Below are 19,954 nucleotides of genomic sequence, written 5' to 3'. Positions count from 1 at the left end.
TAAAAAACAAAACTTTGAATTTCTTTCAGAATTTTAGGTTAAGTCCCGCCTTAAGGCGAGAAATGGGTTACGGCGGGACTTACAGCGTTTGTAAGGCCAATAGGTCAGTAGTCTCTAACAGAACAAATGGCAGAGAAATTTCTCCATAACAAATTTACCATACATCTTTAAGTAAACCAAAGCTCTCATGTGATCTATCTCGTGATTGCCATGCTCTGCCCCCCGCCCCCCCCCCCCCCCCACTGAGGTATTGCGTAATAAATATAAAATTCCACAATATTTCAAAATAATTAAAAGCAAAACGAAATGAAATTTAGCCCTTTTTCTGGGATTATTGTTGGCAGAGATCCTCTATCACCTTTTGAGGTAAATAAAGCATACAATACAATGCAGTTTTCAAATTTTCATGTAAAAGGTGTCTTCAAAACGTAAACGGAGGAGATTTGATATTACATTTTAGTTTTGGGGCTAGTTTTGACAGTCAAAATTAGGGAAACGGTAACGCTAGGGTTATCATTACCCAAGCCTAACACTAAGCTATGCATTAGGGTTAGACCTAAACCTAACCCTAAGGATTAGGGTTAGGGTTCGGGTGCAGGGTTAGGGTTAGGGTTAGGGTTGGGGTTAGGGTTAGGGTTCGGGCTAGGTCTAGTTAGGGTTAGGGTAACGGTTAGGGCTAGGTCTAGTTAGGGTTAGGGGTTGAGTTTGGGTGAGGGTTAGGTCTAGTACATCAGTTGAGGGAAGGAATGATAAGTTTGTTTAACAGGAAAAGGTATCACCAGACGTTTATGTCACTAGTTGGCAATCAAAAGTGTTTGTTTTAGGTATGAGAAAGGCGCTAGAAGTTAGTCACGTCATTTAAGGTAGCCAGATACTTGTTTCCTCGATTGGAGAAGAAAACAGTACAATTTTTTAATAAAGACATTAGCAGGAAACACAGGGAAAAGACGCCGAGTGGCAGAACAGGGTGACAAATGTTCATTTCGCTAATAAAGTGATAAATATTTTATGCCTTAACTTAAAAAGTTGTACCCTTAATTCTTTCACATTGCTGAGGAACATCACTTAAGTTTTTGCTCTATTGGTAGGTCACGTGACTAATTATTAACTAAAAGCTTTGTGCCCAGTTTGAGTGAAAAAAACAAGTGATAATAAGTAAAACTATGAATTTTCCAATTTGTGATTTCGCAATCTTCTTACAAGGTGTTTTGAATTCTTCGCTTTTTGCATAGAATTTGTCCAATGGGGGAAAATAGGTCACGTGACAATATTAATGTATTCATAAAATCTATTAAAAATGGATTAGGGAAATTTGTGTCATGTTATCAACAATAGTGTAATCTAAGCAGCATGGCGACATCAAATTGACGTTAAAGCTCTTTTGTAAACTAGCTTATTCTCAAAAATGTGTTTTGTGACGTCATGACCACAAAAGGTGTCATGTGACCCTAGAAATCACTTTTATGCGCCTAATATGTTGAAATATAGGTTATTCTGTCCAAATTATGTAGCACAGTAGTTCTTTTTCTTGATAAAATGGGCTTTTGAAAACATTCACGTTCTCTGCTGGGGGTCTTGGAGGGGCCTCAACCACCAATCGTGAGAGTTCCTCTACATTTGTGGAAAATTATCTCCCAGATAGATGATTCAGAAAAAGAAATTGAACTCTTGAACTGATTTGGGGTCACTGGTTAGGCGCAATGAACCTCAGAAACTCGCATTTAAAGATCGAAAAGGTTAACCAAATAAGGCAGAACAAGTGAGGATCTGGATTTCCAAGTCCAGTCCACATTCTAAAGTCCTTGAATTACCATAGTCCCGTGGCGTTAATTGTAATTATCAACTCGTTTACCTTGGCGTAAAATTTGTTCGGTTTTTTTCGTCTTTTCCATGTCTTCTTCATCGGCAGAAAACCCTTCTTCGGCTATTTTCAACTCTGAAAATCCCACGGAACCTCGAAGTTAAGGATTTCGCTACGTCCAAATCTACCTCGCCAGCGAGTTCGTCTAGAAACTATTTTGCTTTGTTTTCGTTGATAACCTCTATCCTGACGAAATCTTTTAGCCAGCGCAATTGAAGGCATTATGCCTTTCCTCAAATATGCTATGGTCTTGACTTTACTTGTTCTGGTTCATGGCTAACAACAGCCTTTATTGTCAGCTAGATACAACATGTACAGCAGCCATTGTTGTCAGATACACCTTGCAATGCCTTATGGGTAACTATACCGTTGCGACACGGAATGTACGTTCCCGCCAAATCAACACATTTTATAAGTCTAAAAGCAGGTCAAAACATTCGCACTTTCGTAGGCACGGCGCCTACTGCTTGCCATGTAACTCCCCAAAATACCTTTTTTGTGCCCTTGAAGTGACCTGCTTTTAGACCTGGTCTGTTTTGGCCTGACACAGTCGTAAACCTAGTTTTGATCTGTTGGCGCTTAAGAGCACCCTTGGAATCGCCAACTGCCGCAAACATTCAGTTCTTCGAATGCTGCATGTCAAGTTACCGATCGCCAGACTTAAATGATGTCCTTTGACCACCAAAACAGCTATTTAGAAGACATTCTGCCACTTACACGTTAGCAACCTTTCGGTACGAGAAACGAACTTCTTTAATCGATATATCGACATCGACATCGAGGCGTCATATGACTATTTCTCAGGCCCAGGCTGCTGGCTCTTAATTAATTAAGCAACCATTCGTGGTAGTGTTTAGACCTGAGAACCTGTTTAATAACCTAAACAGTCCAAATTCTATGTGGACACCAGAAATACAACAACTTCCTTAGAGTAACCTAGAAAAATTTAAGTCCTAATAGCTTTTAGTTAAATATTTTCCACGGCACCTACATGTAGAAAGTTAAAACACAACTCTTAGACTGAGTTTAGCTGACATATATATTTCTTTCTAACTATTTTGTGTTGTCTTGTGTCCATGACAACCGCGAGAACTGTGTTACACATCCAAACCGTAAATGGAAACAGCGGCTGAATTTCGTCTATGACTGGAAAAATAGGCTACACTTAGCATCACTGGAAATGTTACCTTGTACACCTGGTGGTGTTTAAAAAATAGAAAACATGTTCTCCGAGTTTCTATCGGGTTTTAGTTTCACGAGTGGAAGTTTAGGAGAACGAGAAATGCTGTGGGAGCACGAGCTGTTTCCACGGCGGTTTTAGTTCAAGTTCTCCCAAACTTCCAGGAGTGTTTATATAGCTCGATAGAAACATGAAGAACATGTTTTCTATTACTTTCAGAAAATTCTGCGAAAAGTAAACAGCTTGCTTACTTTGATTATCAAAATGTAAACTCTCTTTTCTCACGCCATCATTACGTCAACAGCTTGGACTAGTTCCGTGTTTCTAATAATAATTTTAAACCAATCAGCACGCGTATTTTCTTTGGGTTGTTTTCTAAATAACAATATCAATCAGTTAACATTTCGTGATGTGTCGATCAAACACACGACTAATAGCTTTCCAAAATAGAACACAATATTGATATGACGACTTGCACTTGATAGTGTTGAGCCGATGCAGATTATCCACAATTTTCGATAACATTGCTAAACATGAATAACAACAGATTGTTGACTTCAATAATTTATAGGTTTATAGACGTCTACGAAACAGAATTAAAATCTAACGTGTGACATTGGTCTACAAAACAACTTATGTATTACTCGCTAAAATATTATCAAATATATCATTAACATTAATTAAATTCAGTGTTCTAGTGTACTAAATAAGTCACGGTTATGCCAAGATTGCTATTTTCGTACTGTGAAAGTGATTGTCTTCCGAGCAGTCTTTGGTATCAACGTTTGAATCAATCAATTGTCGAAAAATCACGGGAAGAACTATTCCCATTACAAACCAAATTATGTTCAGATAAAAAATCTTCTGTAGGAATCCAACTCCATGCGAAAACTCTGCATAATTTTCTTGAGTATAACCACTGGTTGCTACAGAAACACAGCTTACCACAGTGCCTAATGACTGAAAAACTGCCAAAGTAGTGCAAACCAACGCTACGACTGCTACGAATGCTGTCAAAAAGACAGCCGTCTTGTTTTTGCTTAAAAAACTGAGTAGAAGGGATGTTTCCTCTGTCGATGACTTCACTGTATCTTGATCAGCCTGTGTGCAAATTCGAAAGGCTAACAACAATGAAAACAAAATCATGAGCGTGCTGGCAAAACTTGAAGCTATGTGGGATACACATAGAGCTGGCGAAGAGACAGCGTCGATCCAGAATAGAATACCACAGCTTGTAACTCCTGCAGTTAATGCTCCTGACATGGCTACTTTGGGAGATAACTCGCGTTTAAGGCAAACTATGGTGTGATCTTCTACTGCTAGAATCGCCAACAAGTTGTAGATTATAAAGAGCCCCACTGAAGTCATCAGTATTTTATTTGTTTGGCACCATTCCGGCCCCTGTTCCCCGAAAGCTCTCGTGATTTCGTCGGCGTTCAAGACGAGAAGGGTGACTTGAAGAATACACTGCCATACCATGAATCGCCGAGATTTATGAAGAATTGTGTGGCTCGCCTTGTCTTTGAAGCAGCTTGCTAACATTCGTATGTTAAATAAAACACCGACAAGGTGGAGCGCCATCAGAATCAAATAACTTGGATTCATGGCTGTAATAACCTTGCTGAAAACCGGCATCGATTCGCCGACTACACTGCACTCAGACCTGAAGAAGACAACAATATGGTACGGTTGTTGCGTTTGAAAGGGGTTTCAAAGGAGTAATGATTACTCAGCATTCACCTGCCAGGCCAATATTTCCGGGTTTTGTTATTCTCTTTATGTGTGTGGCATGATAACGCAAACACAGAATTGGAATAAAGGATTAACAACATTGCACAAAATTAAAACGGAAATGGTGGATGCTAAAAACAAACTGACGTAAGACAATTATATCTGTATTTATTTCACGCTAGTTTCACAGACTATCAAATGTGTTACCAATAAGTTTTATATAAAACGTTTTGACTAAACAAATTACGTCAGTGGTCGTAACAACAATGCTCGTAGTCCGAATATACAGCTGGTTTGCCTCATCTGATTTTCGGTTGATTACATGATAACATTGAAGCTCTCATAGATAAGCGATTTATCTCTTTTTCTCTCTTTGCTAATTTACATGTTATATTGAGCTCTTATTAACCGAGCAGGAGGTCTGTTTGCTGTGGGGTCTTGACTGAGGTCATGATTAACAGACCGAACGCAGTGTGGTCTGTTCACACATATCTTGTACGCGGTGACATATAAGATATGTCAACTGATCAAAACTCAACTTAGCACTGAGGGAGGGCTAGGCCCTCGTCTCGTCTCGTCTCGTCTCGCCTTCTTCCCTACTCGGCCATACCGCCCTTGTCCCGCCTTCTTCCCCACTCGGCCACTGCCATACTGCCCTTTTTCGTTCGCGATAACTAAACATTCGTCCTAGCCGGACCCTTAGAGAAAAAACCGGCTGCCAGCAGACTACAATGAATGCACAGTTCTCACAGGAATAGTAATTAAGCTACCATTCGTGGTAGTGTTTTTTCGTTTGTTTTTGAAACAATTGCTGGTTTTTTTCGTTTAAATTTACGTATAAATAGCTTATTCTGTTATTCCTTCACTGTTTCCGAATGTAACCGTCGGAGATTGATTGTTCAACGTTGTGAAAACATAAGTTATGGCTGCTATATCATGTTAACTTGGCCGAATTTGGGTACGGTAAATACCTATTCGTACCTTTTTGGTACCATAAACTGCAAGGGACCGCATACGATAAACGCAACAGTGGACAGCTGTTTCGCCCTTCTTGGGGCTCGTCAGCACTGTGTAGCGAAGATATGTAACGCCAGCCCAACAGCCAACGCACATAAATTGCAAAATGTTGCGATCCTACTTTATCGGTCCTTGTCATGTTGGTGTCTCGAAACGTTTTTCACGTAGCATCAGCCTTGCAGTCTATTGCTTGTCTTCATACATTTTTTTTTTTTTTGGCTGATCAGATCTCTTGTAGATCCTACGTTGGCAGCGTTTATCGTATGCGGTCCCTTGCAGTTTATGGTTTCTCATTTATGTATTTTCGGACCGTAGGTCTTTTTAGATCCGATACGCTGCGTTTTTTAAGCATGGTACTGGCCATGCGGTTGAATGTTTAAATGTTTAGACTGGCCTTGTCCAACCACATTTATTCTTTTGCTTTTCGAGACACCAATCTTGACACTTTGTCTCCTTGCGCCCCGAAACATGTGATGTGGCAACGCGTGTTTCGGGGCGCAAGTGAGTTCAAAGTACGGAACTTGATATAGTGCACGGGTCATTTTGCAATTTATGTGCGTTGGCTGTTGGGCTGACGTTACATATCTTCGCTACACAGTGCTGACGAGCCCCAAGAAGGGCGAAACAGCTCTCCACTGTTGCGATCCTACTTTATCGGTTCTTGTCATGTTGGTGTCTCGAAACGTTTTTCACGTAGTATCAGCCTTGCAGTCTATTGCTTGTCTTCATACTTTGTGGTACGCTTCGGCGGTATATCAGGTTCGTTTGGTCTCGCCATGGGTATTTTACGAAGCATGGCTCGACCAAACGCGCTTGATTTGTCACCGAAGCCTGCCAAAAAGGCACGATTAGGTACACGCCTGAAAAGAAGCGACGAAGTAGTATAAGCAAAGAAGTATCGACTAAAAGTTCCTAATTTCCCCTGAGTGGTAATTTCATTTCCTCTCATCCTGTCACAAAAGTAAACTTGAAGAAGCGGAATCCACTTTTATTCTAGTAATCCATACGTACTCCTTTCCCAAAACACTGGACGCGCCCCAAGTTGATCCTCGCCAACTCAAGCAGTTTAAGGTAACTCCATCGAAATAGAACTCACAATAGATTTTCTTTCAAACTTTGCCTGTTGGCTGCTTATATCAAGAGAACTTAAAATTTCAAATAAAAAAGGGGGATCCCCATATTCGTTTAGGAGCAAGAGGACCTTCAATAAACCCCATAACTCCTTAAATCATCTGCTTTCAGAAACGTTCATATTTGAACCATTCACCTTATGCTTTAAGAGAGCAGAAAATAGAGAGAAAGTCAAGGGAGAAATACAACAAAGGATGTATTATATAAATGCTACGGAGCAATTTGATGTACGTTTCATGATAAGGGCACTCATATTTAGTTGACAGAGATACAATATATTCCAAGCACGCAGTGTTCTGGGGCCACATATTATCTTTTACGAGTGCTAGCTATGCTCTCATTTTCCGTGAAAATGTTTTACTCTGCAATAGAATTTGGTTCATATTCATTGTATAGAAAGAAGGTGGTCTCTGCATTCAAACTAAATTAAAAAAATCGTTAGGTCACCGTACTCGTTTTCGAGAAAAAAACCATGATTTGTCTCTCGCAAGCCAAGAGCCACCATATTGTATATGTTGTGTATGCGCACGCGTTCGTGAGCGCGCGCTAATGACGCGAAAATCTTGCGCAGTAGTTAAGGCCCGAGTCAGGAATGTAAAGTAGAATTGGTACTTCTGACAGCTTCTGGAATGACCGTCCCTCTTTTCACAGAAAAATTTTATAGGGTGAAAGGTCCTTTTTTTTTCAACAAAATTCGATTTTTGATCATTTATATCTTCTATAAACGAAATCAAGGGAGATCATTCCAAACGTAGCAAGGTAGATAATTCAAATTTGCATCGCAAATGCTCATTTATTGATCAATAGAATGAAAATTCTACAACAATTCGTCGATTTGCCAAATTTTAACAAAATGATCACTGGGTGCTAAATCTGGTTCCATTGCCATTTATACCTTCACAAATATAACTAATAAATTATTTTCACCAGTAAAAGCCTTTGACCCAGGCCTTAAACTACTTGAGAAATATTCTTCGCGTAATCATGGTAAAGCAACAGGTCCAAACAGGCCAGGGAAGTATTATTGGACCGAAGTTTACCACAATACTTGTTCCATTTTGCTCTGTAGAATCTTTCAGTATCCCAGTTGGCATTTGGAAATATAATTCGAAAACTAGTAACGAGAACATTCTGTCAAGTTAGCCGAGACACTGCACCTTTATATTTTTGGCCCCCAGAAATCTTATTCCACCTAATTTGGTCTCAACGTTCAAAATGTTTGACACCCCCTGCGATGATTTCCAGAAGTAAAACATCAGCGAGAATAGCTCACTGCTTCATCATCATCATTATCATTTCTCGTCGCGCCAGTAGGCGCATAAGGCCGTCACGCTTTCCGACCAACACTCCCTGTTCCGTGCCACCGCTTTGGCTACTTCCCAGCTCTTCCACCCCGCCTTGTTTACATTCCAGCAACCGATGGTCGTCTGTCGCTTGGGGGCTACCATGGGGCCCATCGGCCTTTGGGCTTCCCGCTGGCTTTGGCCCAAGAGCGTCATTGCAGCCTCAGCAGTGACACCCCCAGCTAGTGTTGTATCATTGTCCACGTTTCCAGTTTCTGTAACAAATTGTTTTTTATGGGGTAGGGTTGTTAGCCCTACGCCCAACCCCCAACCTGGAGGACCAGGGGGTCACTCTTTGTCTGGTCTCTACCCTTCGACCTGTTCGGCACTGGGTGGCCCTACCAGGAGTACAAGACTCCAGCCGGTTTGTGTGTCTCAATGACCCCTAGAGCTATGTCAGCTCACTGCTTGCGACTTTAGAAATAATCTCGTGGACGTACTTTTCATCAACAGCTCAATTCGGCTCACCGTGGAAGTGATGCTAAGTGAATACGAATTGAAGCTCCGGTCTGGATTGTTATTCAGTTACATTTCGCGTTGGTTATTCCGGGATTATTACATTTTGCAGCGTAACCTGCGTATCCATGGCAGCCCAAACCAACTCAGATTTAAAGGAGCGACTTTGTCGATGTAGGTTTCTGTAATAAAGCGAGTTTTATTTCACAGAGAGTTCTTTGTATCATCCGTGACAATTCGAAACGTACTATGCAATGAACAAACTAGTCTACACAGTTTCGTGATACGTTAAAGGCCTGACTAAGCTCAACTGATTTGTAGATTTCTTTTAACGTCGTTAACATTACACTTTAAAGCAAACTTACGTTGCAATGTACATGTTTGCAAACAAAGCTACCCAAGGCACCACCCTAAGAATGTTTTTCATTGTTCATATTGCCAAATTTTGGACCTCTTATACGATCTTAGTAGGTGATTTCTCGGATATGTGTAGAGCATTTCAAAGGCCTCTTCATACTTCCGTTTACCTGGCTGGCTCGGTTCCCAGGGCAAATTTTGTTCCACCGGGATGAGATTCAAGAAACGAAACCAAAATGGTCAGAACATACACTTGTATCGTTCGCGACTATCATAGCTTTGTGGATTCTTGTTACTTACTTATAAAGCTAATTCGCATACTTCTGAAGTCAGTGGAAACACATACAGGGCAAAGTACGCTATTTTGGCCGTTATGATGCGAAAGCGAAGCTATTTTGCAAAAGCGTTTCGTCCCTGTCACCCGAGTTAGAGTGTTCATATGGAAAAATTGTCATCCCGCCGGGGGGTTACCGAAATCTCGGTCGCAAAAACCATGATCTCGGTATCCGGGCCAGCCCGGTCGACCGGGCTCATATAAAAAGACCTTTGGATTCTTTTAAAATTAAGGATCAATTTTAGTATTTATGAGCCATTTGCATTGCTTCAGGTTAAGATACTGATATAAAACTCAGTTTCAATATAATGCTTACCTTGCACGGTTTTCCTGTTTTAGTAATGTTGTACACGGTTCTTTTAACGTAGCACGAGCTTAAAATGCTTTGATTACCAGTTAGCAATCTTTGTGTTATTGTTTTCACGTACCCACTTGAAATCTTCAATCGACGGTGACGTTGTCTGGATGCTCTGTAGATCATAAAAGAATTTAAAGCAATAACAGCAAAGACAAAAGAGAAGTGATATTTTGTTCTGCAACGGAGTACACTCAACGCAGCCCTCCAAAGTTGTGCGTGGCGGAGGAGGGAGGAGTGGTTTTATCTTTCGCCATATATCATGGCCTAAAATAGTTTCTTCTTTTCGTTTTCCCGATACAGTATTTTTTTTTCTTTTCTGAACTATACTTTGCATTTCAATAAGCTTTTTAGCCATTCTTTCTTAATCAGATCGATGTGAAAATTACATCACTTGTAGGAATATATGAAAAGGAAAGTCTCCCAGTTCGGCATATGACCAAGCTCTGGTATCAGCTTCAATAACTCAATTCGGAGTTTCAAGAATTAACGCGATGTGCATGCGTTTTTATCCCTAATTTATTCTCTTCTTATGTTTATCAGGCATAAAAACGCACACCCAATGCACTAATTCTTGAACTCCGAATCAGTGGCTTATCGTTCACTTGGTATAGGTAATCAAATGATTGCGAGTGCAATTTGGAAAAAATAAGCACAAGCAAATTAAAGTTTTAGCCCTAGAGGGAAATGTAGAATCAATTCAAGGTGTACGAAACAAGACGACGTATCTTAGAGGTGTATCACGGCGTTTTCACGTGACGCTAGCCCTGTTAATGTTCTCAAACGACGACATTTCCATTCTTTGGGAAATGAGTTATATTTTCTGACGCAAAATGTCTATTGTTGAGAGACACTAAAGTAGTAGGTTGAAGACTGTTGTGTAGCGACTCTGAGTCAGGAAAAAGGTTCCGCTGCAATGCATGGTAACACTGACTTGATTTGTATATGTCCCTCTGATGTCTAGATCTGTAAAATCGCTCTGATGTCTTGTAAACATATGTGCCCCTGTCAGTTCTGACTCAGTCAAAGCTGTTAGCAGAACAATGTTGCTAAAAAAACAAACGCAAAACTTACCCGCTGCATCTGTTTTGTGGAGGTGCTTTTCATTCAGTAAAAGTAGTATCATCTGATACCTTTTTAAACGAATTTACATTAGGGCGGAGGGGGGGGGGGTTGGTCACCTGATCAGTTCAGATCAAGGGGGCGAAAAGTCCCTTTATTGATATTAAAAACCTATCAAGCTTTGGGACCTTATCTTTAATTTAACTGACAGCAATATGGCATGACAGGTCACTGTCTGGAAACTTTGTTTCCATGACGAACCGCCATATTTCGACAAGCATTTTTTCCAAGTTCTAGTTGTAACGCGACTGAATCAACAACGCTCTTTGCACGTTTTCGATGAATAACGAGATATCTGGTCGTCTCTTTGCCCCGGGGCCTTGCTATGTTATGTGCATTCGAAACACCCACTGCACTGCAGCGAGCGAAAGTTTTCAAGATGAAGGACGGTAGGTGCGTTAATGACTCTTTAAGGCAGTTTATCGGGTAGAGTTGGTTAGGTTAACAACCAACGATCGCATAGATGGATTGTTGTTTCCACTTATTATATATCTATATTTTATTGATATTCTTATTATCGCCGTATCTGCGTCGGTTGATATTGCCGGCCAATAAGTTAAGCAGCATGTGTACAATTGACATATTGTGGTCGCCGCAATTAGCAACTTTAATTTCCTTTTCGCTTTACAAAATCATCACCACAGAACGTTACAGTTTCAATAGCGAATGTTATTTAACAGTAACTTTAAAAAATTTTGCGAAGCACTGTATCCAGTAGGGGTGAAATTCGTAGAACGTTGCAATAGGTTGTCTTTTAATTTCTCACTGTTGATTGCTTATTTCAACATCCCTTGTAATACATCGATAATCACGAAGGCGCGCTTGTATACGAAAATTCTCAACTTAAAATTGTGACGCTTTGCAAAATGATAATTAGTTTTTAAAATTATGGGCATTATGCCTAAACTTACCTATGACGACTATAATTATTATTGCAGCAGAACGTAGTTTTATTTCAATTTAATAAGTTCTTTCTTTTCTTCCCCTGAAGATGACCTAGTGTCGAAAACGTTCGGTGTTTTTCACTTTTTAACCTTTTTAAGCCCTGTAAATAGAAATTATTTTAAATAATAAATAAACTTTAAGGTATATAAAAAAGATCCTCCTAAAACTTCTGTCAGTAAGAAACTTTATTGGGTGTTTGGGAGTTAGGTATTAAAATTCAGATTTTTGTCTAGAAACGTTCTTTCAGGTTGCAGAAAAACACACATTGTTTCTAGAAAGAACTAACATATATGCATAATTAGAAACGCTTCAAGCAAATAGGTTTTAACTGGTACCAAAGGGAAGATTTAGTTAGCAAGTACATTTTGTTAAGTCGATTGTGAATGTTTTCAAGAAAATTGTTTGGAATTAAAGGCATTTATTTCCAGAGAAAGTTCTGCAATCGCCATTTAATGTTGAATTAAATTGAATTTATTAACCAAATGGACAGAATAATGACAATACTGAACATACTTGTTAGGTTTTCAACAGATATACTTACATAATAACAAAAGCTAATAACAACAAAGAACAAAAAGAACGCCTCGCGTGACAGCCTCAGTTAAATTTCCACAGACTGTTAAGGTTGTCTAACAAAGGTTTTTTCTCAAACGTTGCACAAAACAGGATCATGGACGAAACCCCTGAAACGGTACTGTAGCAGTGTAGAAATTTTAGCTCCTTTTTTCTTTTCATAAAACTTAAAATATGTTTATTGTGAGAGAACAGAGACGTGGTGACCTATCGAGTTAGTGCACTGGTCTCTGTATGAAGTGATCTGGGTTCTAGCGCTACTGACTGGAGTGTTTTTGTTGTGTCTTTGGGCAAGACAATTCACTCTCGCACTGCCTCTCTCCACTTAATATCGTCGATCTGCTGTAGAAACTGAAAAAAATGCGGAGTGCGAACCAATGATGGACTAGCATCCCACGGAACCGGTATAGTTCCAGCATTATGGCCCAATTGGCCAAATGCCAATTTAGCTTTTAGCTTCGTGTGAAAGACTCAATCTTAGCAGAGCTCCGTACCAGGTCCCTTGAAAATTATTGCGTGCTTGTTGTAATGAAAGTTACATTGGCAAAACAACTCGCCAGTGTGTCACGTGCCCGGGAGAATTTATTCTCGGACAAGAGGTCACACATTTATCAACGTGTACAGTGTTGTGGCGTACGTGGTAGTTTGCAGAGAGTTTTCCTTAGGCTCCCCTGCCATAAGGTTTCAAATTAAACTCAACGAAGTGATGCACATTAATTGGAAGAAGACTATCTGAACCAGCATCTACATATATTAGATGAAGAATACAAAAGCAAAAACCGCCACAACGTAGAATGATTTTTTTAAACTTTTTTCATGATTCTTTCCATGTATGATACTCTGTTGAAAAAGTAACACCTATTGTGCTAGCTATAAAGAGGCTGACAAATTCAATTGTAACCGAAGATGACAGAAGTTGCTGCGGAAATATATCTTAGATATTCCCTTTTTTCTGAAAACTATTACGAGCTTACTTCGGTCACGCGCGATATACAAGACATTTCCCTGAAGCGAGGTGGAATATTTTTTTTATTGAAGTGCTTGCTAAAGTATGTTACTTTACAACTCATACTGTCCTAAAAACATTAATCTGACGAGAAACGTTTGGTTTACATACATATTCAAAATCTGAGACCGTAACAAAGAATTTTTTTGGCTATATGTAATTTAACGCCTCCACATGAATGATATAACAATATTTCTCAGGTCCATCGTAAAAAAAAAAGTCAAAAGAATGCTTTCGAATCAAAACAAAACCATTGTTACTTCAAAAAAAAAACAATTTACATGAAAAATACATTTAAATGTTAGTGTGCTTTCTCCTCCTGTCGCTTGTGGTGGTGTTTTCTGCGCATGTGCTGTCTCCGTTTGATCACTTTCATCAATCGTTTCAGCTTTTTCTCAGTTGGCATATTCGAGTTCAGCGCCAGCATTTCAGGGCTCAGGTTTTCTTTAGTGACTTTTACGTCGTTATGATGACGTCCCCGGTTGCCATGGTTCCGCTTATGGAAGCGGTGTTTGAGGTGGGCATTGTCGAGTTTACTTCCGTCCTCTCGCCGGAAGTGGAAAGCTCCTTTTCCTCTATGGCCTCTGCGGTGTTTATTACGGGCGACATGATCATTTGGTACCTCTCCTCCATCCGCAATCAGGACGTCTTTCTTCTGAAGTGAAAAGATATTTTTTATTGCTCCCTTGTTTCTATGAAAATGAAGGGCTTGTCTTAATGTGAGCAACAACAACGACGACGACGCTGAGGACGACGCCTAATAAAAAATGAATTTATATTTTACAAACGAAATTCGCGATTGTCTAGATCTTTTCGGTACGCCAATGGGCTCTAAAAACGTGCTTAAGCTAAATATGCAACGACGACGTTCAATTCCAAATGGAAATACGAAAAAGTAGCCGTCGTCGTCCACATTCCGTAGACGACCCAGAACTTGATCATTTAACGTTGTTGTTTTGAAGAGGACGGCAAAGAAATGTGCAAAGATTTATAACGCACGTGCACAGTTATTGTTCTGCTCATTAAACCTTTTGTTTAGCGACGTTCTCGTTGCCGTCGTCGTCGTGGTTTGCTTAAGCTCCCTAATAGCAAATCAATAACAAATCCAGATGTATAAAGGCCGCATTTTGCTTTAAAATCTGCCTCACGAATATGAAAGAGAAGGTCCTTTTGAGTAGGTTTCATGGCTACCATTTTACAGTTTAATTCTGGTAGTGTCGGTAGGGCACTATAGTGTCGGTAGGTCGTCGGCAGATTGTCGGCCCAGTGTATTGTCAGCCGACAGTTGACCGACAGTCTGCAATTGCTAGCGTTTGAGGTTTGCACACATTTGTCTAAGAGAGTGCCTCGTCCTTTCCAACATAATAAACGGCAGATTCTGAAATGTTTATTGCAAAGAATCTTGCATGTTTTGTAATCATTCAGAGCATTATCATATTGCAGTTTTGAAATTCTTACAAGCTGAATCATATTTAAAAGTATGATTCAGCAGGTAAGAATTTTTACCGCCAAGCTCTTGGGAATAATTAAAGCACACTTAAAAAGTTTATGAATGGCAAGCCGCAAAGACGGAAAACAACGAGAAACAAAGTAGACTATTCGAGTTATTTGAACGTTTTCACTGTATTGTTTAGAAAACTGTTCGTCGTACAGACACGATTCATCCGTTGAATTCGTTGTTTACAAGTAACGTTTTGGCAGAGGCAATATCAAATTAAACGAGTTCTTCTTTTGCCGCCTCTTCCGCTGTCTTAAAAATGCTGCACAGACCTCGTTTCCCAAGAGAGCCAGGATTTGACTGTATGGAACAATTGGTTTCTAATCTGTTTGCTTCCACTAATTTGAAAAGCCTTTTCCTATACTGAAGATTGAAATTCTGCGCTAAAGTAATGTAAAACATCAACTGTATTTTTCAAAAATGGAGAAAAAACACAGCTCTAAAATATGCAAATAAATGCCAAATTTTGGTCAAAAGAACTTCAAAACAGAACTAAACGACCAATCATGGGACGCACTGTTAATGGGATAGAAACAAACAGCGCTAACAGCTGGTTAAGTTATGCAAAACTTTGACAGCGACCAACTTTTCCCTCATCTTTCCATGTAGAATTTTTTGAAGTCTATATTTGAACTTACATGGCAAACGTGCAATATATGTTTCAAGCACCTAATTCTTCGTAAGAAACTCAATATTTGCTGATCGCTATATAAATAAAGAGTATAAAACCATTAACTATTAAAATCCAATATATATAGTTAAGCCCTGCTTTTATCATTACAATTGCTCCAAAAACGCGTTTGTTATTTGCTTGAATAAGGAAAGAATCGCACCTACAAACAAATCGACCTACCACGTAGAATTCGAAAGGCACACTCCTTTCGAATGACTGTCACGGTAGAAATCAACAGTCCGTTCAGTGTAGATATATTGTAGACTCAATAATACAATAATGTATAGAGTTTTCACGCGTGAAACGAATTGGCGCCAGAGGCCTTTGAAGTGATATTCTTCTATGAACTGGCCTTAATTATACTGTTTCCATTGCAAACACGCTTCATAATCAAATATCTTTGTGTAGCTTCAAGGCGAGATATTGTTGATATCTTTTAGATATTTTTCCTCGCAAGTTTTTTACAACAGCGAGATTTTAACGATTTTTCATCAACTGAAAGGTTTCAACATACTCATATAGATTATTCAAAACCTTATTTAAAAGAGCACTCCTTTGAATTGGCTTCTGTGCCGTTGCGGACCGTAGATATTCAAATGTACAGATTTTGACACAGCAAGAAACTATAATTTTATAAACCAAATGCACAATCTACAGTATTCAGCAGAGATGATTCTTTCAGGTCTTTTTTAAACCAGCTCCAAATTACTGCTATGAGTGATAAAAGAACCCAGCGTCGAATTCAAAATTGTTTAATAAACGTTTTTTAAACATAATCAGTTCGGCTTGCAATCTTATTGTGAGGCAAAGGTAGCTCACCCGCTTCACCTTGAGGCAAAGAAACAAAAACCAGTATCAGCTGTAAATCGTATGCAAACTCCGCCAACAGCAAAATTTAACCACTATACACTGAAGAACTTTGACTTCGTTTCGTAGTTTTTACATGTATTTCACAAAAATAACAGATGTGTGTAGTGTTTCCGCTTTATTGTGTGAGAAATCGGATTAAAGAAAGCTGAAAAACATACGTGAAAAGATTTTGGCATTTGAAGATTTTCAAGACGAACGACGACATGCAAATGACGAAGGCACATATTCCAGTGCGCGGCATTTTGACGGAAATCTATAAATTTTAAAAAGCCGATCGATCTTGAAATTGATCGTTCACTGATACAGCACCTGACAGCAAGCCGCGTTAATACAGGTACTAAACCGTTTCTAGGCACTTCGCTTAGTTACGTTACCTGATTTTCTTCGTCTGCTCTGGCCTTGTTGTCTGCCTGAACTGCTTCAGTATTAGCTCGTGCGGTTTGCTGAACTTCGTGCCTCACTTTAGGCGCAATCTGTTCGTCGCCTTTTGATCGAACACTCTCTCCTTCACGCTTGCGATGGTGTTTTCTCCCATCGACAACTTGCGCGATCAAAACGCAGGAAACAAACAGGGAAATCAACCCCAAGAACTTCATCATCAAAGCTATACGCTTCTTCCTTGACAAAGAACTCGACTCAAATTTATTCAGCTTTTAAAATATTAGGCAGCTGCGCATTCAAAGAGACGAGGCGATTACGTCATATCCGAATGTACTTATGCTCTATTCTCCTTTCTATCTTTACCGATGGCTCAATTTGGAGACTGAAGAGTATACGCAGAGAATTCATAAAATAGATATTTCCTCTTTTCAGGAAAATTTTGATACAGTTAAGCTATCTTGGACCAAGCAAGTGACAAGAAGTTAGCCTCTGTCCCGCAAAGTGACAGCTAAAAAGTAAATAGGAACAACATTAAAATACTATAATCCTTACTCCTTTATAGTCTTTGTGGATGTCAGTTTTCGAAGGTCTTGTTATAATTCTTCAGCATTTTTAATTTATATATTCGTTTATTTTCATTTTTTCGTTTTGTGGCCCTGACTTCTATGACTCATCGATACTCGTTCGTTTTCGTTAGGACGGCCAAAATACTATTTCTACAACAAAACTAAAATACAACAGTTCATTTGATCTTTTTGTGGCACCTGTTCTTAGCTTCACTGCGAAAGCTTTCCGCGAAACGAGACAGCTGACTAACGACATAATATTGAATGTAGCTTGCAGCGCGCTAATTTAATTTTGAGAACCAAGGGGTGCCAATTAATTTTAGTAGCTCAAGGGAGGGTGCTTATAAGAAAGGAAATAGGGAACTTTGTAGACATGCAAAGGAACTAGTTTTTGTGATGTAAACTAATTCTGGGGTAATTATTGAACTCGATAGGCATGTGCCAATGGACAAATCAGATGACACGTCTCTTACTCGGACAAAGTTAGGGGCAACAATTATTTTACGGCTTCTACTTATAAAAGAAGGCAAGGAAAAGCTGACACGTGATCCACGCAGCCGAAGCTTAAGCCGATTTCTGTGGCATGAAGATACTAGGAGTGTCTCTACTCCCCCTGGATGGGATGCAAGGCTATCGCAGGTTTTCCCCCAGCATTAAATTCACTAGTACCCATCTATATATCTGGGTGGAGAGAGGCACTGTGAGATCACAATGTCCCCTGCCGGGGCTCGAATTTGGACCGTTTGGTCCAGAGCGCTAATTATGAGGCTACCCCGGGGTCTTCCCTAACTCAGTTTCGGGGCCCATCGCCAACCCTATCCGTCCCTACTACACAATGAAATTCTGTAAATTTTGCAATTAAGTCAAAGCAAAAGATATTTCGATTATGTTTCAGTTATCGTTTAGCCTGAAATGAGCAAGTGAGCAATCCGTAGCGTTAAAATAATTCAATGATTTGCGAAATGACAGGCCGTAATGACACGTTTTGCGGTATGCGCAGGCCCCGAGCTGTTGAAATTGACCTCAGTTGATAAGGTCAATGTTTCGGAGGAATCTCATGAGTGAAATTTTTGAAGATGGGAAGTTGCGGCGAAATAACTTCAGACCTCAATGCCAATAGCGCCGAGGAAAATTTCGGCCTTCCTGATTACAAAGTGCCATTTGAGTTTCGTGAACCGTACATTTTGTCCGGCTATCGTCGCCCAAAGATATCTGCTTGGGAATGTTTCCACAGCCTCTTCAAGCGAACCAACGAAACCATCAATGTCTGGTCTCACGTTGCCGCCTTTGCAGTCATCGTTTGGCGCTCGATCGTTGTTTTCACACAGCATAATCCACTTCACGATGCATTTGTTTATCCGTTGCTATCGTTTGCTGTTGGCACCTCCGCAATGTTCTTCATGAGTTCCGGAGCGCATCTGTTCAACTCGATGTCGAGCAAGACTCGCCATGTTTGCTTCTTCTTCGACTACGCTGCTATCAGTGTGTACGCCTTTTCTGTTGGACAAGCCTTTTACTTTTACTCAAGACCTCTGAGCACAGATCAGGTACTGTTCCTCTCTTATCCCGGTTATGTGGTTGTGTGTGTTTTCGTTGCCATTTTATCCACGTACGCTTGCTGTGCTTCGAGACATCGTTGGATCGACTTCAAGTTTTTAATTCGCACCGGAACCTTTTCTGCCTCTTTCTTTATAAACACTCTGCCATATTGGCTTCGAATGTATCAGTGTACGTCACAAGTCGACTGCAATGTTGTGTCTATCCCTTATTTCCAGCGCCAGTTCATGTTGTTTGCCATAGCTGCGGTCGCTAATGGTAGCAGGTTGCCTGAACGACTCCTGCCCGGTGTTTTCGACTTCTGTGGTCAAAGTCATCACTTTTTGCACGTTCTTTGCGCCATTGGTTCAATGGACGAGTTTACAGCCATATATCTAGACATGTTAGGAAGGAGGAAAGCTCTGGAAGATTTGTCAGCTATTCCCACGTTTACAAACAGTCTTCTGCTGACATTGCTTGTGCTAGTTGGTAATGTTGTTGTTGTATTATACTTTACAAAGTCCATCAAGCCAGTTGACAATGCAGAGAAAAGAAAGGCTCGAGGTAAAGGCAATTGAATTACCAGGTTCTGGGCTTTGGAGGAAAAAATTAGCTTTACATGTAAATAGTGAATTCTGGATTTTCCTCAAAGGAGAAAGAGATATTCCCTTTAACCACCTCCCCCCCTCCCTCCCCCTTCCCCCTCCCCCCCCTTCCCCCTCCCCCCCCTTCCCCCTCCCCCATCCTTTTAAAACTATTTGTGTCTGACTCGTAAGGCCTTCCAAGGGGGTAGCCGTGTCACCATGTCACATACTTTTGTGTACCAATGTTACCTAATCAGCGGAACCAAATGCTGCAGTTGTTTTTCTACATGAACTCATATGTCACTGTCACTATTTGATTTTTTCCTGTTTTTCCTGTAGTGTACTCTCTCCCAAATAATGCAGCTCATGGTTTTAACATACCTTTTTCAATGTTTATGTTCATCATCTGTGTTTCCCGTCCAAAAGGGTCAATGT

At 40.1% G+C, this 19,954-nt stretch overlaps 2 protein-coding genes across 3 annotated transcripts; one reads left to right on the top strand and one right to left on the bottom strand.

The window, feature by feature from the left end:
- Positions 1-13,416: 13,416 nt before the first annotated feature.
- LOC145482875 (uncharacterized) lies at positions 13,417-17,108 on the bottom strand. 2 transcript variants are annotated; one of them, XM_081461512.1, is made up of 2 exons: positions 16,827-17,108; positions 13,417-14,063 (listed from the first exon to the last, which is right to left on the bottom strand). In XM_081461512.1, exons 1-2 carry the CDS (start codon positions 17,049-17,051, stop codon positions 13,713-13,715), a joined length of 576 nt encoding a protein of 191 aa, XP_081317638.1. In that variant the 5' UTR covers positions 17,052-17,108; the 3' UTR covers positions 13,417-13,712. The 2 variants fall into 2 exon arrangements, with proteins under 2 accessions (XP_081317638.1, XP_081317637.1); XM_081461511.1 differs by having other exon boundaries at positions 13,417-14,066; positions 16,827-17,105.
- A 313-nt stretch (positions 17,109-17,421) lies between these two features.
- LOC145482829 (membrane progestin receptor gamma-like) lies at positions 17,422-19,628 on the top strand. Its single transcript, XM_081461468.1, has one exon. It carries the CDS (start codon positions 18,476-18,478, stop codon positions 19,511-19,513), a length of 1,038 nt encoding a protein of 345 aa, XP_081317594.1. The 5' UTR covers positions 17,422-18,475; the 3' UTR covers positions 19,514-19,628.
- The last annotated feature ends 326 nt before the right edge of the window (positions 19,629-19,954 follow it).

Source organism: Orbicella franksi, chromosome 3 (genome assembly GCF_964199315.1).
Source record: "Orbicella franksi chromosome 3, jaOrbFran1.1, whole genome shotgun sequence".
NCBI lineage: Eukaryota > Metazoa > Cnidaria > Anthozoa > Scleractinia > Merulinidae > Orbicella > Orbicella franksi.
The sequence above is the reverse complement of the archived record's forward strand: the minus strand, read 5'-3'. Positions and strand labels throughout refer to the sequence as shown.